Here is a 24,347-nt window from a genome sequence, read left to right on the forward strand (position 1 = left end):
GCACAAGCGTGGATCACCAAAGGAGTGAAGGAGGGTTCGACTTCATGGGCTAGCCGTATGTTTTCGCGCTGCGGAACGGGCTACAAGTTGGGAAGTTCCTCGACTTCATGGTCATGTATACCCTGCAGACCCTAAATGAAGCTCTTGATGTTTCAAATAAGTACATCTGAGCCGAAGAGTGGAACAAAACCAAGTGTCAATCTCAAACTGGGACTGGTAAGGCAAAAGGATAACAACCCGAAGGCCAGGCCAGAGGAAGGGAAGGCGAAAGCCTCATAACCGTCCTCGACAACTGAGATGAAAAAAGAAAAAAAAAACCCGTTCGTAGGGAAATACGAATCCTACACTCCTCTCATTCTTCCGCATGCTAAAATTTACAGCATAACGAAAAACGAAAAGAGCTGGAAGAAGCCGAGGCCACTTCCATCGTGGCATCAAAACAAAAATAAAGACTGATGGTGTGAGTTTCATGAGTCTCCTAAACATCACACCGAGGAGTGTATCCATCTGAGAGATCAGATCGAGGATATGGTCCGAAAGGGTTATCTGAAAAAATATCTCGTGGATCGCCGCGAAGAGAAAAAAGCCAAGCAATACTTTTGGCTGCAACTAGATTTTAACTGAAAAAAATACAAGCCGCAGGATAAAGAGCATCTTGACATCCTTGGCATATCTGGGGGGACGAGCTCCAGAAACGCTCGGAAACGCCACTTGAGGGGTCTGACCCATCAAGTCAACCATGCCTCCATCCGAGGTTCACAGTCTCCGGTGCCGAACATTACGTTCACAGCCGAAGACTGCCGAGGGTGGCATACCCCCATGATGATCCGCTGGTAATCATCACGGGGATCGCTAACCACAACGTCTGGCGAACCCTCGTCGACGGTGGCAGCGGAACAAACATCATGTTTCGGGATGCTTTCGACCAACTAAAGCTGCAGTCTAAGGACCTAAGTCCAGTACCCTACACAGTATCTGAATTTAATGGTTTTGCGATATATCCGGATGGGAAAATCACACTTCCTGTCACCATCAGCAGAGATCAAGCAGTTCGAAACGTGATGGCCGAATTTTTAGTCATGGACGTTCCATCTGTTTATAATGTGATCCATCATATTCAAGGAGTGGTCTCCACGCACCATCGGATGATGATATATGTTTCTGACGAAGGCCACTCCGAAAGAATTCAGGGAAGCCAAGAGGTTGCTCGAAAATGCAACTACCTCAAGCCATCCAAAGAACGTCGTGAAGGCAAGGATGATGAGGAAAAAGAAAAAGAGAGAGACCTAAGCACCAAGAAGCAGATAGGCTTAAGTGTTTCAGCCTAAGTGACCCCTGCCTAAGAAAAATCTAAGGGGAAAGGAAAGGCTAGCTCCTCATCCGAACTAAAGGATTCGGAAAGCCAGCCAAAGTCTGGGACGTCTATCGACATCGATAACAGGCCAGATTATGAAGAGTCCGGTTTTAAAGTAATGGAGCTGGACCAGCAGACTGAGTCAATTGAGTTGACGAAAGGAGACCTAGAAAAATGTGTCAACATCGGGCTCGGACTTCATCCGAACATCCGAGTTGAACTTATCCAAATCCTTTAGGACAACAGAGATGTGTTCGCTTTCTCAGGAGCAGACATGCCTGAGATTGGTCCGAACCTCATCTCCCACAGCTGAACGTCGACCCCACCTGTCGACTGGTTAAGCAGAAGAAGCGAAATTACTCTGCTAATAAGAACCGAGACATCGCAACCAAAGTAAAAAAACTTCTAGATATATGCAGGTTTCATCGAACCCTGTCAATATCTGGAATGGTTGGCCAATGTGGTGATGGTTCCGAAGGCAAATGACACCTGGAGAATGTGCGTTGACTTTACATACCCAAATAGGGCTTGTCCGAAGGACTTCTACCCCTTGGTGAGGATCGATCAGCTAGTCGACTCGACAAGTGGCCATGCTCTGCTTAGTTTCATGGACGCATTCTCAGGGTATCATCAGATCTTCATGCACCCCGACGACCGAGCAAAAACGACATTCGTTACGAACGCCGGGGTGTACAACTACAAAATGATGCCCTGTGGATTGAAAAATGCCGAGACAACATATCAATGGCTGGTTAATCAAGTCTTTGCCGAGCAAAAAGGCCGCAACATGGAAGTCTATGTTAATGATTCCATCGTCAAAAGCAAAGAGGATAAGGACCATGACACAGACCTGGCCGAAACCTTCGCCACCCTTAGAAAGCACCAAATGAAGTTGAATCCGAAGAAGTGTGTCTTCAGCGTGAAGTCAGGCAAGTTCTTAGGCTTCATGGTCAGCAAAAGGGGGATTGATGCCAACCCCGCCAAAGTACAAGAAGCGCCCAATCTTACCAAGCCAAAAACAAAGAGGGATGTCCAGCGCCTCATTGCGAGAATGGCAGCCCCGTCTAGGTTCATCTCTAGAGCCTCGGACAAGGGGTTACCCTTCTTCAAAGCGTTGAAACTCCCAAAAACCAAAGAGCTCATTTGGGAAGATGAGCAAAAAGAAGCCTTCAAGCAGCTCCGCGAGCACTGGCTCAACTCCCAACACTGGCTTGCCCATCCAAAGGAGAAACTTTATACTTATACGTGGCAGTTAGCCCTGCCACCATAACCACAGTTCTGCTAAAGGAAGAAGACAAAGTCCAAAAACCGATCTACTTCGTCAGCCACACTTTAACGGATGCCGAGACCCGCTACCCCCTGCTCGAAAAAAGTTGCCTATGCAGTAGTGGTAGCTGCTTGGAAGCTGAGGCCCTACTTTGATTGTAATCAAATAGTGGTCTTAATTAATTAGCCGCTGGAAAAAGTCCTCGGCAAAGTGAAAATCTGGTAGTTTGGCAAAGTGGTCCTTCAAGCTCACTGAATTCAGCATCAGCTACCAGCCGAGGATAGCCATCAAGGCACAAGCTCTAGCGGACTTTCTGGCCGAATGCTTGAACTAGGAAACACTAGACGAAGAAAATAAGACATGGACCGTTTTTACGGATGGATCCTCCACCATAAATGGTTCGAGGGCGGGTGTAGTACTTACTCGCCTGAAGGCAATTCCTTTGAGTATGCACTCAAATTTTCATCCCGAGCTTCGAACAACGAAACAGAATATGAGGCAGCGATTGCTGGCCTAGAGTTGTGCATATCATTGGAAGCCGAGCATGTCTGCCTAAAAATAGATTCTCAGCTCGTCGCAAATCAGATCCGAGGCGAGTACGAGGCGAAAGAGCCCTCGATGATTGCTTACCTCGCAAAAATCAAAACGATAATTGAGAAGCTGAGAACTTTTAAAGTCGAGCTGAGGGTCAGAACGCACAAGCCGATGCACTCTCCAAACTTGCAAATTCAACTCTAACCAAGCTGAACCGATCTGTTTATGTGGAGGTGCAGCAAGAAAAAAGTGTCGACGAAGCACCTGAAGTCTGCTGCGTCGCACATGAACCGAGCTGGATGAATCCCATCCTAGCTTAGAAACTTCGGGGAGAAATTCCCGAAGATAGAAACTTAGCCTCCAAAATGAAGCGAATCAGCTCAAGATTCATCGTCTTTAGAGGAGAGGTGCTGAAAAAATCCTTCTCAGCCCCACTGCTGAAATGTGTGGGACCAACAGATTCTGACTACACCCATTGGGAAATTCACCTCGGCATCTGCGGAAACCACATCGGGGGGAGAACACTAGCCCACAAGGCTTTAAGGGCAGGATACTACTGGCCCACCATGATCCTAGATGCTAAGGAGCTCGTAAAAAAATGCGAAAAATGTAAAATTCGCACCAGTTATCCATCAGCCAGCCCGAGGTCTCCAGCCGATTCTAAATCCTCTTCCATTCGTTCAATGAGGTCTAGATATCCTGGGGTCGTTTCCTTAAGCTCCGTACCAAAAAAGATGGATGATAGTCGGCATTGACTATTTCAGCAAATGGATCGAGGCCGAGGCAACCTCGAACATCACTGAGCAAAATGTCCAGAAATTTATCTGGCAGAATATAATCACTCGCTTCAGAATTCCGAAGGTATTTGTCTTCGATAATGGGAAGCAGTTTGACAATTTGCCGCCAAGGCGGTACACTGACCAATTCGGCATCAAGTTGGCCTACTCTACGGTTTGCCATCTGCAAAGTGACGGTCAAGCCGAAGCAGCAAACAAGCAGATTCTCAACGCTCTCAAGAGAAGGGTTGAGGATCAAAAGTCCAAGTGGATAGAGGAACTCCCTGGAACCCTTTAGTCACTTCGGACAGCCGAAAAAAAGGCTACGGGACATTTGTCATTTGAGTTGGTGGATGGATTCGAAGCCGTTCTTCCAGTGGAAATCGGCACAGAAAGTCTGCAGGTGCACCACTTCTCAGCTAAAGATAATGAACAACTCATGAAAGAATCCCACGATTTTTTGGATGAGGTCAGAGATTCGGCCTGAGACAGAATGGATGCATACAAACAGAGTGTTAGATATTTAGAGTGTTGATGGTTGCGCGCTCGCGACCATGAAGGAGCGCCCGCGCAAGTTAGGCGCGACCGCACTGAGAGCGCGCCTAAACCGCGCACCTCTCTGGAAATTGGCAAATTGGAAGGGTGAGATGGCGCGCCCGCACGCCCGCGCTCTGCTGGTTGCGCCTAAACCGCGCCCCTCACTGCCTTCTTGTGGAAATTTCGCAGTTTTCGTGAGAAGCGCCCGCTCCTCCTGGCAGTTGCGGTTTTGTTTATTATTTTAATTGTAAAATTAAAAGAATAACGGGGGTTCTGGTTTTTTCTCTCTCTGATTTTTCCTCTCCAAGTATTCTTCTTCTTCACACTTTTCTCTAAGAAACTTGCATTCTCTTTTAGAAAACTCTATCGATTAAGTTAATCTTTGAAAATTTGATCATCTTGCTACAAATCTTAGTGCAAAGATTGTAGTGTTGTCTATTGTATCTCAAAGTGATTTTCCAGTTTCAACCCAAGCACCGTGGTGGAGGAAATAATCACTTTAGGAAAGTGTTTACACGCCTTAGACAAGTATCCGTATTGAAGACTCACGTGGTCCATGGTATTCTCATGTTCTTGGTGATTTCATTGGCTTGGAGTAGAGGCAAGTTTTGTATATTTCATATTAGTGTTTTTCCTTGTAATTTCTGATTACATTGATATATTGGTGTTTGGTTTATAATACTTTAATTAGTATTGTTTGTTGTATAATTAGATTGAAATTATACACTATTTTAGGTTTTGTACCTCTTTAAGTAATTCTTATTGTGTAGAATTGCTGGAAACCTAACACAAAGAATCAACAAGTTCTACAACCGAAGGGTCAATGCCAGACCACTCAAAATTGGGGACTTGGTTCTTCGGAATGCTGCAGGAGTGCAAAAAATTCGCATTCATGGGAAGCTCTCAGCCACTTGGGAGGGACACTATGAAATTTATGATGAACTTCAACTTGGAAAGTACCAACTTCGTCAATCGGATGGAACCGAGCTGAAGAACCACTGGAACGCTGATGTACTGAAAAAATATCATGTGTAAGGGGAAGAACAATCTAAGTAAGTACATCTTTTGAAATTAATGAAAGGCCACCGAGCCGCCATTCTTATCAATTTTGCAAAATTTCTATTTTCTGTCTCCTATGTTTTTTTAAAAAGGTTTTCCTTCGGCACTGTCCAAAGTATAGCCAACAGTGGCACTGTACTTCGGATTGCCGCCAAACTAGCCCAACAGAGAAAAATGATTTCACAACCGAAGTATAGCCATATGAAGGCACGGTAGTTCGGACAACTCAGTTCCTTGGGGCAAAGAGGTCATAGGCAAATCTGAAGCTAGCCAATCACTAGCATTGTGCTTTAGAGGAGTTATATCCGAAGCATTTCCAAACACTGGCATTGTGCTTCGGATAGTCATTCCCTCGAAAAAACTTCAAGGATTGAGAGAATACTGCTTTCGAAGTCTAAGACTTCTAAGCAGCAAACTCATAGATTCTTAAAAAAAAATAAAAAAAAAAAAAGAAAGAAAAATACGGAAAGTTCAAAAATTTTGCTAAGTAGTACAAAGAAAAACAAAGCAAGACTTCGTCTATGCAAGTAAAACCAAGAAAACACCTTAGAAATCCGAAGATTAAAACTTCAGATTTCTAGGGGGCAAAAAGCACTTAGCAGCCCCACTCTTCCAACAAGGTGGGGACTAGACAAGTCCAAGCCGAAGCTCAAAACTTAGAAAGATTTTGCAAAATTTACAAAAAACCAAGCAAAGAACTAAGTCAAAGAGCAAGGCAGTTGGGAAAGAAGCGGTGCATTTCAAAGCAAATAAATATGCTCGGATTTCCGAGCTACAGCAAATCAAGTTCAGAGTAAATAGTAGAAATATTCTAAATCGGAAGCCGCCCACAAACGGAAAGACACAGCTGCCGAACTAAGTACAACTACTCAAAAACATAAAGAAGGCAAAGTTTGTACGTCAAGGAAAGCTGAAGCAAAGAGGTTCAAAAGGCAAAAACAGAAGCGACATAGTTTAAAATTAACAGCAAGTTGACCTGCAAGATTCTTTTGATAACTGCCCGATTTCCTATGCTTCAGCGTCCGCTGGATTGGGCTGAAGAGCAGCATCTGGACCACTGGAAGTTACAGCAGCTGAGGATGAAGCAGGATGAGCTAAAGCCTTCTCGGACTCCGGCTTTTAAGCTGCTTTCTTCTCTGTCCTTTCAGCCTCTTCCTCCTCCCGGGCCTCAACCTCTGCCTGACGAGCCGGGAAGTCAACTTCAGCTTGGTTGGCCTCCCTCAGATGAACAATCCTTCTCATTCGAGGCCCAAACCTCCACCTGATCCCAGTTGATGTTGGGCTCAGCATGGAAAGCCAGCCGCCGAGCTACGTTGAACCCGTTCATTTAGCCTTCGTTATACTTAGCTTGGGTATAAATCCGCATCGTCAGCAGTTGCTGAGCCTTTTCAAGTTCAGTCTGAGTGTTAGAGGATTCTTCTTGTTGTGCTTTTAGTTGATCCTGGATTCGTTGAATTTCATTTTTCAGATCAATTTTCTCCTTCAACGACTCTTTTTCGGCTGTAAGAGATTTCTGCCGAAAGTCCTCAGCCATTTTTTGTTTTCAAGCTCTCGGATTCGGTACTTAAGGCCAGGGGTCTCCTCGACTTCGTACTTCCTCAGCAGTTCTGCTCCTTGATCCATGAGTGGGAACATATTCTTCTCCAAATCTTGGAGGACAATATCAGCATTCGTCTGGAGATCCTTCATGTCAGCCCTGACCCTTGCGACCTCTTCTTCGGCGGCTCTGGCTTTGAGTCCAGCGAGGTTGGCTTAAACTTCGGCCTCTTCATGTTTGAGCCTGAGCTCCTCGTTCATTTCCATAGCCAGAGTGTGGTTTTGAATAGCCTGCAGAGGTTAAGAAACAGTTAGCCGAAGTAAAAGAGTTGTAAAAAAAAAGAGAAAGGAAAGCTTAAGTAAAAAATGCTTAAGTATAAGAGACTTCACCTGCATTAGCAGCCTCTAATTCTCAGCAAAAGGGTCAGGCACCCTTACGCTGGGCTCGGCTATCCCAGCAGTGGCCCTAAGAGACCAAGTTTTGGCTCTCTCCAACTCGGGCAGGCTAGACAGGTCACCGAAGAACGAGACAGCCGAATCTCAATGCGACCAAATAATGTTTCGGGTACTGTCGGGAACATGAAGCAGTAGAGCCGAGTCGATTCCCATGTCTGCAGACTGGAAGGATCGAAAGGATTTGTCCACAGAAGTTGAAGGCACGCCGCCCTTCACAGCCTCGGCTCCCTTCTTGGTCTCAGCACCCTCCAAGGTTTCAGCATTGAACCCACGGGCTTCCCGTCCAAGATCTACACCTCTCCTTTAGGATGGACTATCAATTTGCCCAAGGCATCAACTTCTTGCTGAATCTCATCCGCAAAAGACTTGGCCAAATGTCGTGAAGATGGAGGAGGAGTCGAACCCTTGGATTGAACCTCTTAAGCCTCAATCAGCGGCTCAAAAGGAGGATTCCGCTCCTCGGCTTTCTCCTCAGCCTTCTCTTCCGCAGGACCGGGAGGAACGATCTGCTCTTCCAACTTCTCCTCCGTTCGAGGCTTCATAACAAGCGCATGAGTAGCCTGAAATTGCCCTAGTCCGATAATGGCCCTCTCCTTTGGCTTGGTCATTTCTTCGTCCGAGGAAAACTCCTGGACATTTTCAGCAGGTTCGTCCTTGTTCTCTTATTCCTCACCCGACTGCAGAAGAAGGAACAGGGGGCAAAGAACCGTACAAGTACAAAAAAAAAAAAACAAACAACAACAACAAACAAACGAATCAAGTTTGAAAACTCATAAAATTCTTAAGTAGACGCTCGTCTTCGTCTTCTTCCTCTTCAACTCCTGGAGCAACTATTTCAGTTTGCTCGGCAGTAGGAGCGGAAGTCCCAGCAGCAGCGGAAGTTCTAGTTGCAGAGGGAGCACGAGCCGCATCGGCTTGCTCTTCGATAGACAGAAGAAAATAGGGATCATTCTTCTTCCACCAAGATTTTAGCTATTGATACTCAGTCGCACTGGCTATCTTGAACCTCTTTTCGTGCAAGCTGAGAGTCTGATCCTTCGAATTAGTGATCTTTGGGGTGTTGGTGATCGGATTCCTCTCTTGATTGATCCCGAGCACCTCGTAATTAATGCCGGAATTCTCTACGTATAGCACTGAAAAGATAAGAACAACAGTTAGCTTCGCCGAAGAAAATAGGCATCAAAAAGCAAAAGAAATAAAAAAGGAAAACGATAAAGTCCTCGGCCCCAGCCGAGCTCTTTACTGCCTTGGTACTTTCGGCTGAGGCCGACAACAGTAAGCATCTTCTGTTAGAAGATGTAGTGGTAGCAGGGTAGCCAAGTAGTGGGCACGTCCTTCATTCGGCCTGTGGCCCCACGCACTGTGGTTCGGCCGAAAAATGCCATTTGCTTCAAGTCCGCATATGAGAACTCATCAAGGTCGATGCTAGGCATACTGGGGTCAGGCTTTCTCAAATACCTCGACGCACCGAAGTGGTTTGGATGGTATTCGTCTTGGGGCGCCCTTACCTAGATCCATTAACCCCTCCAGTCTTTATCCGAGGTATCATTCGGCCAGACCGAAAGGTGGCCCTTCTCAGCTTCAATTTACCATGAATCTGGGCCATGAAACATGTTTGCCTGGGTGTTCAGGACCAGTTTATGCATGCAACAGAAACAATGAATGCTCGGCGTGAATTCGTAAAACAGGCACACCCAGAGATAATTCATCACCCATCGGATGCTCACGGGAGTAAGTTGACACAGCGAGATGTTATACCCGTTCAGCACCGAGGTTATGAAGGAGTGAAGTGGGAACCGAAGCCCGTATTGCAACTAGCGGGTATAAACCCCAATGTAGCCAGGTGGAGGACGATGAATTTTATCATCAGCAGAGGACATTTGGCACCAATAACCATCTTCCTCCATAATTCCGTAGCAAAACTCAATTTGCTCGGTGAAGTAGATTTCGACATCATTTTCAATCCACCATTTATATGGCGTAGATGACATAAGGCCGACATTTTCACTTTCATCCAGCCACTTCCTTTCCTCAGGGGTCAACGGCCTAGATACCGAAGCTGCGCTTCGGCCAGAGGTACTAGCTTCTCCCGAGGTGCTGGGGGGCAAGGTAGTCAAAGGGACAACCCTAATTGTAGAGCCTCTAGAAGTGGCGGCGACACTAGTCCTAGCCCTAGGGTTCTGGTCGTTGAGGGGTGGCTTCATCTCCAAAGGACGGTTTCGCCGCAAAGTCAATTGCGGAATCTCTTCCTCTTCTTCAATGCTCGGCTCAACCTCCACCTTTTTCTTTCCACGGTCACCGGCAATTTTTAACAGTGGTGGTGCGGTAAAACTAAGAAAAAGGGGGGTACTCGAAAAATCAAGAAAGCCGAAGAAAATTATGAGAAAATTACCTTGATTAGACCCGGAATTTTCCGATCTATAAGTTTGGAGCAACAAATTAAATTTCAATTTTGAGCTTCGGATTGCTGAATATGAGTGAAAAAAGAAAAAAGGTTTAGCAGCGATGATTAACGAGAAGAAATTCGAAATTAGCAAAATGAAATGAGGAAAGAAAGTGGGACGAATGGCTTAAATACCTTCCAAAAATGGGAATCTTGGGAGTCCGTGCCACTAATACCCCCACTAACTCCATTTCAATGCTCCACCTTTCTGTCTTCTTCTCTAATTAACCGCCCACTAAACCATCCAAATTCCCAATTAACCCCAAACTGCTGTTATTGCCTCAATAACCACAATAATTTAAATGTTAATTAATCATTTGCTTCCCTCCATTTTGCAAGCCAAAACCCAACTCGTCAAACTTTCGAATCGGGTCTGGGGTGTAAGTTGTTTGGGTTTAATTTATTCCAATTGGGCCGGTCCACAAATGATTCAATTACAAAGCCCAAAATAAGGTTCAACTCTCCTAATACATGCTAAGTCAGTCAAACGCCCGGTCAACATGGCAAGCCCATTTGACCTCAAGGCCCAATTTATCTATTTGAGTAAGGTATAAAAGCCTTGACTTCTCTCTTTCTCAATTCATTCACTTCAAGCCTCAAGCATTAACTCCCTTGCATAGCTTTCTCTCTCTAAACACTATACTGACTTCGGCATCGGAGGGGCCTTCCTCGGCGCAACCACCGAGGCCAATTTACGTATGTTTGTCGTGCAGGAAACCCTCATCCCAGTCATCACTTAGGTCGAGTCCAGTATTCATCCCACTAGAAAGATCCAGACAAAGGTCCCATTATTTTCACCCAAAACATTAAGCATTTAATTTAATTTCATTAAACAACATATAATTTCGTCGTACAATCCATATCCTTACAATTTTGGTAAATTATTTTATTACCACTTATAATCCGAAGGACGTATTACTATGGACTATTGTTAATGGATTCTAACCATCAAATAATTATTTATCATAAGAAATTTATTTATAAACTCTTTAGTGAGTTCACTTATCAACTACTACTTTATTTAATTAAATTAATTAAGAGAAAAAAAAAAAATATTTTTGAGTGGCTATAATCTAATGTCACATACACTTTTAGGAATCTTGTCTTTGCTGCTGCTAACCCATAATAAATAAAATACTTGGTAGTCGATAAGTATATACTGCCATCATACATATCATCAATCATTTCAATCGGGTAGGTTAAACACCGCCCTTCATGTCATTGTCATTGGTGCTACGTTATTAAATCCATAATATATAACTAATGGCTTTCTAATAGTGACTTTGTCAGATTTGCTTCATCCGATCAAATAATCCAGTCTTCATCGAATCATCGCTCTCGACACATTACATACGCTTGATCTATTCAATAAACACCACCTTCAATTCATAAACAAATTACAGTTACTTATTCAAGCTATATGTCGTTCGTGCGTGCGTGCTTGGCTTATTAGCCATGCACACAACGTGTTGGAGCTTAATGCATGTTTGTTTTCATATGTATTCCAAAATTCTAGTAAATGATTTGTATTATTTGTATACGATAAAGGTTTAAGGTTAAGATAAATTGACTATATAAAAAAGATTTCTCTTTCATGTAACACCGCCCTTCATGTTATTCTTAAGAGTGATGCATCCAATGTTGTTCAAGAGGTTAAGAAGAAGGCTGCCAGTTTTACCCCCTTCTCACTGCTTGTTGATGATATTTGTGCTTTGTCCAATTTCTTTGTAGCTTTCTCGATGTCTCATGTTAAATGTGAGGGTAATACTTTAGCTCACCACGTTGCTAGGTGGGATATTATAGGTTGTAATGAACTTGTTTGCTTAGGTCCTTTTCCTCAAAGCCTCGTAACTTTGGCGGAAATTGACCTCTATTAATATATTTATCCGCAAGTGTTTTTTAAATATATATATATATATATATATATATATATATATATATATATATATATATATATATATAAATTCAAATCCAAACTTGCGGATAAAAATAAAGGATTTTTTTTTTTAAGTACGTAATAACTTGTTTCCTAACTTATCCGCCGAATTATTACTCCATATTTCATTTTTTTTGTTGAGAAGACAAAGACAAAGTTTAGTAAAATTTCTAAATTTTATTGCTACTTTATTGAAATATATGACATTATATTTTTTATTCTGAATGAATGACCAAGTATAAGATCAAGCTGACATGCTTAATTAGCTTTAACAATGCATGCTTGTTGTTTTTTTTTATTTTGTTTATCTATTTTTTTCATGCGTTGTTTAGCTCAACAACTTTGATGCAAGGGAAAAATAAAAATAAAAGAGGGGAAAAAAAATATTAAATACAATTCCTTACCTAAATCCCCCAAACATCCGATCCAGACTATTGGTCTAATCTCGTACTACGTACATACATACATATATGTATTTACATAAATAAAAAATACACCACTTTAAAATACTGCATTAAATCATCTGCCAAAAAAAAAAAAAAATATTGCATTAAATGGTGAGAATATATATAAGGGAAAAAGAGGTTCATAATTTTACCAAAATAATGACTCCGTACAAAAAATGGAGTACAATACAATATACGAAGTATATAAACCTTTATTCAGAAATAGAGAGTATCAATCATAGGAGTAAAGATTAAATGCAACTGTATTTGAGACTTGCATTGAAGCTCATTTATTTATGTTTCAAAAATCTGCAATGCACAGAAAAAATTCCAATATTATCTGAAGCTTCAGGTATGTGTCAAACCATTTAACAAAAAAAATAAATAAAATAAAATAAAAGGTATATGTCAAACCAAATTTAATTCAATTTGATGAGTTTTCATTTTCATAAATAATAATATAATTAAGTTGTTGTACCAGTCTTATTGACAGTGATAACCAATACCGTTAATTTTAATTTCTAATCTTCCAAAATAGTATGTGTTGATGAGTGCCTTGCAGAACTGAACACTTACTTTATATAATTCAAAATTAACCTTAATTAACCTCATTCACTTTGATGATTTTCTTTGATAGATTATTTATTGCCTTTGTTGGCAAGAGGCGTTCAACTAATCACATAGTTGAGTAAAGTGCGGTGCGGTGTAATTGACAATAATTAAGACAAGTAGTACCAATTAATAAGATTAACATAAATTATCTTCAATTTAAAGCATAATACACCCATCCTGCCAAAAAAAAAAAAAAAAAAAGTATAATACACCCATAATACATCCTTAAGTACAGTACTTCGTAATGTACTAGTACTAGTATATGCTTTCAAAAAAAAAAAAAATGTACTAGTATAAAGCTGAAAAACTTATTGCTTGCTTGTTCAAATTAGTTAAATGCGGGAAGAAGTTCTTCCGAAAAGTTACAGACTTGCAATGTTTATGAACTATTGTCAATTTTATTTCAGTTTTACTTAACCCGATGAGTTCAAGGTTTATACACTTATACATGTTAGGGGGAGGGAGTACCTTTTTTTTTTCATGAGCAGTACAGTTTTCATATGAAGTTTCACTTCCAATCATGACATTGCAATTTTAGGTGGATTGAATTATGTTTGTATCATTGTATATGTGAAATGTTTTTGGGAAGTTTCAAGTTTTCGTGGTTGAATCCAATACTTGTGATTGAATCATGTTTATATCATTATCTTTTTGTGGATAAATTTAAAAATTAATTTCAACCAAACGTCACCATTTAGGACATTGAAAGCATGAATAAATATTATCAACACAGTTGCCTAAAACGACAAAAACACGTGTGGTTTAGTTATATTAAACGTTTAACACTTGTTGTTAACTAGTATCATTTTGGAGTAATTGATTTAAATGCATGATATATATGTGTACGGGAAAATAAAAATAATCAAAACACCTGCATAGTAAATTAATGTATATAGACTTTGTTTTTTTGAGCTGAAATGAACTAAATTAAGTTGGAATAACATAAACTGAAATTAACTCAAAAAAAAAAAAAAAAAAAACAATAACTTAGTAGAGGTGTATACAAGTACAAACATCAGAATGAGAGAATATTATTATGAGGATTTAGACAAAAGAGAAGCTCAACAATTTTACCAATTCAGCTAAAAACAAGTCCGAGAGCAACATACTACAATTTGAAAACAAAAACAAAATGGAAAGACAAAAACTGAAAAAGAAAAGAGAAAGAAAAAGAAAAAGCCACGTAAAATAAACAAGGTTCCTGACACCCATATAACTGAAAACCGGGGAGCCAGCCACTCTTTTCCCTCATTTCGAACCTTCGATGCATGCGCTTTGCCCTTACTCGTGTCACCTTTATCCCCTACTGTTCACCCCCACTCTATTCCCCTACATTCTCACTTCTCCTTCCGACACGTGTCCAATCAACCCAGTTACAACCCAGTCTCACCATCTTCCCCTACACCCAACCCCACCTAATCCACCCACCTCTACGGCTCTACTGTCCCCTTTTTAATTTAATTATAATTTCATCCTTTTTTCCTCGTTGGCGTTAAATTTTTTTTAAAAAAAAGGTTGAAGAAGACAAAATCCAAAACAACTTTAGTTTTTTTTAGAGAGAGAAAGTTAAAGAGTTTAGTGAAGAAGCAACAACAAACCCAACTCCTCCAGCCAGCATCACCATCTTCATCATCATCAACCTTTTTAGAGAGAGAAAATCACAATCCAAATTGTTTCTGATACTCTCAGATTTCCATGATCATGGAGTAGATCTTCTCCGGTTCTCTCTCTTCTTCTTTAAATTCGACTTCAGTTCTTCATTCACTATGATCCCGTCTCTCTGTAATCTCGGCCGTTTACTGTGATTTCAACGCTGTTTAGATCGTTTCTCCGGTGAGTTTTTCCGGTTCTGTGCTTTAGATCTGTTTCATTTGTTTGATTGAGTTGATTTTTAAAACCCTACCTTAACCCCCAACCGTTTGATGTTTACTTCACTTTGACTAGGTTTTAATTTATCTTTTTTGGTTTTTGATTTTGACGGCGGAATTAGGACTAGGAGTGAGAAATTGGAATCGAACGGTAAATGGGGCAGTGTTACGGTAAAGCCGTCGCCGGAGAAAATGGTGATGTTGTGACGACGATAGTTGCTCCGTCTTCCGGTGAGGATGGTGGAGTTCATCCTCAATCGCCACTTCCGGCGTCGGAAGTTGCGAATAATCCGTCGGTAAGGAATACGCCGGCGAGATCATCGCCGTGGCCGAGTCCGTATCCTGCTGGAGTTCCGCCGACTCCTTCGCCGGCGAGGTCGACGCCGAGGAGGTTTTTTAGGAGGCCGTTTCCGCCGCCGTCTCCGGCGAAGCATATAAAAGCGTCGTTGGCGAAGCGGCTTGGGAATGCGAAGCCGAAAGAGGGGCCGATACCGGAGGACGGTGAGAATGAAGGAGGGCAATTGTTGGATAAGAGTTTTGGGTATGGCAAGAATTTTGGGGCAAAGTATGAATTGGGGAAGGAGATTGGGAGAGGGCATTTCGGTCATACTTGTTCTGCCAAAGGGAAGAAAGGAGAGCTTAAGGATCAAGTTGTTGCTGTTAAGATCATTTCCAAGGCGAAGGTGATTTATTATTTTTATTCTGTTTTTATTTGGGTGATGAATTTGATGATCATAGAATTGAAATTTCGGATAATTTTGATATAATGTGATTAATGGCAACGTGAATTTCTGTGATTTTGTTTGTGTTTCTAATACTCCGTAATGTGCTTTATTTGTTAATTTGGGGAGTTTATTAATTTTTTTGGAATTTAATATTTGTATTTATGAGTCAAAATATATGTATTTATGATGGCGATGTTGCTGGATTTTATTGAATTTTTTTTTTGGGGGAGGGAAGAGATGTATTTACTGGGTCTTATCGTCTATAGATTGTGTTCCTTTCTTCATTTTGTACTACTTTCAATTTGAGGGTTCAAAATAACTGGTCCCTTGTGACAATTTTGGTAGAAGTAACACTTTGATGATTAATTCAATGTCAAAATTTTATTGCTAGAATTAAGTTGTTACTATGATTAACACTTTGATGGACAATGATGGTTGAGGTTGACAACGTTTAGATTTTGTCATATATTTTCTCGAGTTGTGTTTTTATTGGTTTTGGGTATTGATCAGTTCATCTTGTGATTTAAGCCAGTAATTGGATGCTGGTTTAATATCGGATTTAAATTACTGTCTTTTGCTAGTGGAGCATGTTAATGTTTAGTTTTCATCTTCCTAAACGGAACTAGTTAAGTTTCTAACCCTAAAAAGAAAAGCAAAGAGTGGTGTGTGAGATTGATTGTCTTCTGTTCTAGTTTAGTAGGTCAGTATGCTAACTGAGGCATGCTCAACAGGTCTGTATACTGTTTTTAGAATATTACTGGCTTCGCAAACTGCTTTTTCACTTGATATTTGATAAGAAACCCTATAAAATTTGAATGTTCGTGTAGGAAGTTGTTTTCTCAATTCGCTAAACCTGATATTGCGAACAGTGTGAAGCTGGCAATACTCGTGTAGTTGACCTTAAGCATCAGCCATAAAGTTGCTGTTTATAAGTGTGATTTATGAGTAGTTGTAGTGTTTGACTGGTGATTTAGGTTATTTCCGAACACTCTTGTCAATTCTATGCTGTCTTAACTCATAAGGCAAGCAATTATAATGGTAATGGATATTCACTGCAGATGCTACCAGTCATTGACCTTATTTATTATCTCATCCCCTCTATCTCAGGCCAATTGATGTTTTTTAGGCTTACCATTTGCTTAGTAGAGGGTCAGTTAACTATTTTTGGGATACATTCCTGATAAAGAAAATTCAGTTTCTTCTAACCAGTCAGATTTTTTAACATTAGACATTCCATGAAGTGAGAAGATTATTTAACATTTTTTCCTTGAGACAGAGTTATGTATGGAGGAAACTCTACTTTGAGTAACTTGTAGAAAGCAACAGCCTAATAGACTACAACTTTCTGAAGCCTTCTACTTCAGATTTCATTTGTCCCCTAGGTAACTAGGTTTGCCCTTTATTGTCAGGGGTTTGTTTCATGAACTTTGAGGGTGCTTCTTTGCCCAGCCCTAGGATCAATGACATAAAAATCACCTTTCCCATTCATCACGGATAGGGCAGTCCTGGGACGTGATCCTCGATTCACTATGATTAATCCTTCTGTGTACATGGGTTCATGTGATATTTATAAAGTCTTGAGACAATCCCTCTCTGCTGAAATAAAAATGGAAAGCACAAAGGCTGCATGAAGCTCAACAGGCATATTTCTTATCCGTAAGATGTGAAGGTTAGCAATATATGATATTTTGGCTGAAAATTACTCACATCCAGGAGTTATTGCATCGAGATGCATGGAGAACTTTAGATTAAATGAATAAAGTGTTGTATGTGTAACACTTTTCACATGAAAGCTCTCCCAACACTCACAAATTCACAATTTATGCTATTGTAAGGGGTTTGCATGCGTTTATAACTTCAACTTTATGCTTGACTTTTGTCATTATTAGTTGAAGGACTTTTTCCAAGAGAATCATATGGATTTTTTTTTTTAGTTTTTTTCTCCCGCGTAAAGCAGTAAGAACTTTTCAAGGAAATTGATATTAAATGAAAAATCATTGTCAAGATATATTATCTAAAATCTTTAGTTAAAAAAATGTAAAGTACTAGAAAATAATAGGAGATTGAGTGAGGTAGGAAACTAGGAGAGGGCAATAAGATGGGAACTTTACTCTTGTATCTTAGCATAATATATTTCCTTGTGTTTTTCCTTTTTATTTTAAAAAAATATAAATGAACGGCTGTGTAACAAAGTTGCAATTTGGGTGGCGGGTGATATTGTGGCTCGCTTATTGGCAAGGTGGGATAAACTGGATAGTGATGGACATGTTTGGATTGATAATTTCCGGAAAGCATTTATGCTTTAGTGGCTTAATTTTTAATAAGACATGCTTGAACCTAAAAAAAAAAGAGGCCATGGTTTGATAACAAATTTAATTACCACCTTAATTGAATCTCGTTGAGATAGAGTCTAGGAAGGTGCTTACTCAAGAAATGTTATTAGCAAGTAACGATACTTGCTTGATGTTTAACGAAGATGTACTTTATCTTTATGATATCTTGCTCAAATGGAAGTTCTTTGAAATTAAGAAGCTTATATCTTCGGTAACATTTAGTTCCCTTTGAAAAACTTTAGGTAGTACTTGGTTAGGAATTATCATTGTTATTTTCTACTTTGAAGCTTGAGCAATTAGTCTCTTGAATTGGTTGGTAGTTTCTGCTAGACTGCTATAACTTGATGGAGTAATTATATTAATTATGTCCATATATATTTACAAAGTTGAATATGCTCATGTGAGTTTTTACATCTAAATATAGTTACAGTGGAGCAGAACAATTGCCTTGAACTAAACTGTGCTATAGTTCTTGGTTAGTCAACTATCCTCATTCCTCTTGCAAGAGTTTAATAGAACCAGTTTCGTAATGATTGTAAGGGTAGGTGTTAGTAGCTGGATAATAAATTCAACAAACTCTAATTCCTTGAGTCGGTTGAAATTAATGACAATTGTTGCTAGACAACAAATGTTAGTAACTAAAGATTTTTTTTTTTTTTTTTTTTTCTTCTAGCTATGACTTACGATATAAGGACTGAAGCTAAGAAATCTTTATCGTGGGAAGGACTAAACCTTTGGGTGGTTTTGTGCTTGTGTCTTGCAATAGATTTAGGAACTATTGTCCTGTTTAAGAAGTTTTTAAACTTATTTTTTCCACGCATGCGTGAGTGTGTGTGTTTATCCACCTTTTTAATTTAGTGGATGCGTTCCACATTTTTTTTTTAACTTGTCTTGACTATGGGTACTATGTCGGATATCAGATTATCAGATTATGCTATTAGTCTAGAGGTTAGCTTTCAGGGCATAATTATGCAAGTTCATTTTGAACAACCTCGATTCTTGTGACTGCTTTTCTAGTATGCCGATTTCTCTGCAAGATGTTTATGTTAAGGTGGCTTTTCATGTGCATATGTAATCCTGAGATTGTAATATCTTTATCTACGTCACCTGGACTAATTTTGGTATAATTAGTATCATCGATGACTCACTGATTTTGTTCTAAAAATGCTTTTTACTTCTGTTCATATTTCTAGGGTTGCTCCTTTATGCTGATTAATTATAAGTTAATAAATGCTATATATTGAGCAGATGACTACGGCAATATCTATTGAAGATGTTCGGAGGGAAGTTAAAATTCTGAAAGCCCTCTCAGGGCATAAGCATCTGGTCCAATTTTATGATGCATGCGAAGACTCAAACAATGTATACATCGTCATGGAGTATGTATTTTCTCTTGAGCTGTATACTTCTATGCTTTCCATTAGTACATGATGAAAGACTAATTTTCAGTTTTCAAGATTTTCTCCACGCATCTATTGGATCATTTGGATGGCCTTCAAGTGTTTGATTGGGTGAAGGATAATAGGAAATGCTAGTGTTTTGATTGACGAATTTTGAAATTTCAATTTCTATATTTGTTATTGTGAAACTTTCTAACTGTATAAATGGGGCTGGATGCGTTGGGCTATAGTGAATTTAAGAACCACTGTCATTAAGCTACATCAACATTTTAATAGTGATATTACATTGGGTCTGAAGTGTTGGATTTTACTTTTATGTCAGATTATGTGAAGGTGGTGAATTACTGGACCGAATATTGTCCAGGTAACATTAACTCTTATCAATACTTGATTCTATCGAGGAGATCTGAGATTTCTTGGGAGTAAAGGGATATTCTTTTTGCAGAGGTGGAAGGTACCCTGAGGTAGATGCGAAGGTCATTATCAAACAGATTCTGAATGTTGTATCATTCTGTCATCTTCAGGGTGTTGTGCACCGTGATCTGAAGCCTGAGGTTGCCTTTGTGAGCTTGCCTATTTGTTTGATACTTGATGCATTTTTTTGTCTATAACTTTTCAACTAATCAATTTGCTTCCTATACAGAATTTCCTATTTACATCTAAAAGTGAAGATGCTGACATGAAGCTAATTGATTTTGGCCTCTCTGATTTTATTAGGCCAGGTAACAATTATGAATTTCTTTTAGGGTTGAAGATCTCCGCGTTTTTCATGGGTTCTATTTCTGTTGACAAAACAAGTCTTGCTTTTTTTAAATATTAAAACCAGCTATCTATATGTACTAGAATAATTAGACTAATATGGTAGTAGTCCTCGAAGATATTTACCATCACTGTTCTGATATATGCAAAATTGGCATCATGATTATTTATGCTATGAGGGGATTAAGGATTCTTATAAATTAGCTGCCAATGAAAAATGGGTTACCAAGGATTACTGAATCTCTCAGTGGATTATCTACTTGTGGTGATTGCTTTATTTTGATTTTCATTAATCATTTTAGTTACTGATTTTGGCTATAAGATAACTGTGCTCTTTGCCAAAGATACTAACGATGTTTACTGGAGCTTTTTGACTGGGGTTACTCCGTTACTTATTAGGCTAGGAGAATTTTCGGTCTGTTTTATTTTATTTTTCTTTTCTAGATGCTATATCCAGCTTTGTATGGTTTAGAGTTAGTGTTGTATTTATAGGACAACACACTCAGTCACACATATATGCATGTGTTTGTGATTTATGATGTTTATGGAATTAAAGAGTGGGTATGCTACTCATAAGTCAAATTAGAACTCTTAGAGTTTTTCTTGTTCTCCTTTTTCATGCACTTGAAGAGCTCTCAGGGCCTTTGAGATTACTTTCTTTCCTTTTTCCACTCAGAGCATGTTTGTTATAAATGCAGATGAAAGACTAAATGATATTGTGGGAAGTGCTTACTATGTTGCACCTGAAGTCCTTCATAGATCGTATAGCCTAGAAGGAGATATGTGGAGCATTGGTGTTATCACATATATATTATTATGTGGAAGCAGGCCTTTCTGGGCACGCACAGAATCAGGAATCTTCCGTGCGGTGCTTAGAGCGGAGCCCAATTTTGATGATTTGCCTTGGCCTTCTGTGTCTCCTGAAGCTAAGGATTTTGTAAAAAGAGTGCTTAACAAGGACTACAGGAAGAGGATGACTGCTGCACAAGCTTTGAGTAAGTCTTTTACTATGTCAATCTGCTTTATAAGGACTTCTATCTTGGTAAACTTATGGTCTGAATATAATAATGAAGCTTATCCTAAAGGCTTTGTGAAACATTTTTTCTGAAGGAATGCTTTTGTGTTCTGCAGCTCATCCCTGGTTGCGTGACGAAAACCAGCCTATTCCTTTAGATATATTGATCTATAAATTGGTCAAGTCATATCTCCATGCAACTCCTTTTAAACGGGCTGCATTGAAGGTATTGTTTTGTTCATAAGATTGCTCTGTCACTTATGCTTCTTTGAATTTAGGTCTGATTGTGGACTGTGGCTTGTGGTCTTTCCAATGTCTCGTATGATTACTGAATGAATTGGATTGCCTAATATATATTCTGAATTTTTACTGTAGATATGTTTCCATACTTATTTTAAAAAAATATTCTTCTCTAATTTGCACCTCAAACATTTCTATTATTGTTGATCAAGTGTTTCCCAACCATAATACTACTTGCTGATTGTTTTGCTCGCCAGCTAAAAATTGCTTAGCTTACTTGTAAAGGAAGTTCGCTCACTTCATTGGCTTGATGGTTTGTCTGACTTAGTTTCACAGCTTTGTGTCTGCATTTATGTCTTTTGTTTTATAGTTCCATTGAGGGTTGGGGCCTGGGGGGGTTTTGTTGGGAGTGAAGAGCTCTTATTTCATGTCTTCAAGTGCTCATTATCCAAGGTTTTATGGCTTGTGTTGATATAGAAACTCTTCAACGTTACGGACCAAATTAATTTTTTTTGTTTGTCCTTTAGTGTGTCAATGTACTTTTTAAACATAAAACTGTTGATGCGAACTACCTAGGTATTTTTTTGCAACCATTCTACTTGTTGCATTGTTTTTTGTGTGACTTTTGCAAACATGTAGCAATTTGATGATCCTTTTTTGAGTTCTGTTATATGTCGGGCCTGTAAAACCTTGTTCTTTAGGAGTATCTTTTTATCCCCTAGACTAGCCTAGGTATGGTCATCCCATACGGCAGCTGTCCATCAGAATAGGATAACCATCTCTCATGCATGAATATCTAGATGCTCTATTTGGTTAAATTTGACAGCATGCATGAACTTGTACATGCTCTGTCAATTTGACCTGGTGATGTTTGACTTGATTTTCTCATCGTACTCTTGTTGATTTGTTACTATAGCATCAAATTGTCCTGGAATATTGTTAGTCAAACTCATGAATAATAGATGTCTAACTAGGGCTTAAGTAAGCCTGAAAATTCTTTGATACTAGTAATTCTGTGGATCTCTTCAAAATTTTAAGCCTCTTTATAACTGATTTCATCTGATGAATAACTAGTTTTCTCTTTTCTATCTCCTTGGAACTGCAGGCTCTCTCCAAAGCTCTTACTGAGGATGAGTTGTATTACTTAAGAGCAGAGTTTGAGCTTTTAGAGCCTACCGGAGATGGCCGTGTTACATTTGAGAACTTCAGAATGGTTATTTTTTGTTGCTTTGCTTTTGTCTTTTTATTACTTTCATTTGTTCATGCCACAAACATCCTGTTCTTACTACAATATCCATTTTTTTTTTCTAATCATTCCAGGCACTTTTGAATAATGCTACTGAGGCAATGAAGGAATCTAGAGTCCCTGATATCCTAAATACGGTACTTTATCCTCTTTGGAGCTACATAAACTTGAGACTGCATATGAGAATGTCTAATGTTCTGATTTGATTTGGCACAGATGACAACTCTTTCGTACAGAAAAATGGATTTTGACGAGTTCTGTGCTGCTGCGATCAGCACACATCAATTGGAAGGTCGGGAAGGTTGGGATCAGATTGCATCTATTGCTTTCGAGCATTTTGAGCAGGAAGGCAATCGGATTATTACTGTTGAGGAGCTTGCCAGGGTACGTATTGCTTTCCCAACATCTTTCATGTCAAGTTTCCATACTTGTGTGATTCTCAGCTTCTGTGTTAATATCTGATAAATGCAGGAATTGAATCTTGGACCTACTGCTTATTCAATTTTAAGAGATTGGATTCGGAGCTCCGATGGGAAGTTAAGTTTTCTTGGATATACAAAATTTTTGCATGGAGTGACTATTCGTAGCTCAAATACAAGACATCATCAATAGGATAATCATTTACATAAAAAGGCCGTCGTCATAAATGATTAAATTAGATTTATGCCTAATTACAGGTTATTCAGGAAAGTTTTATTTTTTCCCTATTTGGGAAGCATAGGAAGATGTGTATAAATGAATAACATTAGTCAAATTTAGCTCTGAGGTTGAGGCAAAATTGTACTATAAGTGGGTTTCTGTAGCTCATTCCCAACGTTTGATTTTGGTAAAAGAATATAAATGGGGGTTTGAGCACAAATTTTCTTCTTTGCTCTCCTTTCTCAACACCTCTGTGCTACCCCGTTTGCCCCTCTCCCGCTTTCACTATACTTCTGGGTTTTGTACACGGTTTAAAAAAAAAAAAAAAAAAAAGCATCGGCTTTAAGTCTTAATGCATGATTATAGATCGACGCCTTTCCAATTAAGGAGTAATGAAGTATGAAATCACTAATTACACCAACTGAAATCCTGCCCACCTTTTTGAGTGGATGTGCAAGATACCGAAATACTGAATTGATTATTATTATTATTATTGCAATAGGTTGGTTATACAGTACTTCCTCTACTAGGGATGGGGAGTATAAGTTGAAGTGAAATTTTCAAGATTTTTGTGGAATGAATAGTATTTAGTCTTTTTTTACTTGAATTGAAAGTAATCTCCAAGCTTTGCTTGTGTTCCGTAATTCGTAAGGACTCACATGTTTATGGTATCGAACTATCGATATCAGACCAGCTCGAGTCAATGAGAGAAAACTAAACAAAAATCACTTAAGTTTGCTTGATTTGATACATTTCTTGTATTATGTAATTATATTGTGGAGTATCGAGTATGATTTAAATGATTTTTGATTGATTTTGAGTGTAGCCCAAAATGGATTAAATTCATACCCAGAACTCAGCTAAAGCTTTATTTACATGTTGGCTTTAGGGATTGCTTACGACACCGCAAGATGATAGCAGTCATGCATATTAAAGTGTCATGCCATTTCCATTATTTTTATTTTTATTTATTTTTTTAAGGGTTTTTCAATTTCGTTGGGGGAAAAATATTTAAATAAGTGAAGTCAAGTATTCCTAACTGATGCGGCATGGACGACTTATATGGGTTTTCTAAGGTAATCGGTAGACGGCACCTTCCTTGAATGCCCTAGACTACCCTTTGGAGGTTGTATCTTACTTCTAAAAGACCTTAACAAAGATTGGCA

General features: G+C 39.3%; 1 protein-coding gene across 1 annotated transcript; it reads left to right on the forward strand.

Moving 5' to 3' along the window:
- The first annotated feature begins 14,440 nt into the window (after positions 1–14,440).
- Positions 14,441–23,514, forward strand: LOC110731697 (CDPK-related kinase 3-like). The gene is made up of 12 exons (XM_021911579.1): positions 14,441–14,789; positions 14,947–15,507; positions 19,131–19,261; positions 19,605–19,646; positions 19,728–19,836; positions 19,926–20,004; positions 20,740–21,036; positions 21,173–21,282; positions 22,402–22,509; positions 22,617–22,679; positions 22,759–22,926; positions 23,014–23,514. The coding sequence occupies exons 2-12, from the start codon at positions 14,980–14,982 to the stop codon at positions 23,152–23,154; spliced, it is 1,776 nt and encodes a 591-aa protein (XP_021767271.1). The 5' UTR covers positions 14,441–14,789; positions 14,947–14,979; the 3' UTR covers positions 23,155–23,514.
- The last annotated feature ends 833 nt before the right edge of the window (positions 23,515–24,347 follow it).

Source organism: Chenopodium quinoa, unplaced genomic scaffold, assembly GCF_001683475.1.
Source record: "Chenopodium quinoa cultivar QQ74 unplaced genomic scaffold, ASM168347v1, whole genome shotgun sequence".
Lineage (NCBI taxonomy): Eukaryota > Viridiplantae > Streptophyta > Magnoliopsida > Caryophyllales > Amaranthaceae > Chenopodium > Chenopodium quinoa.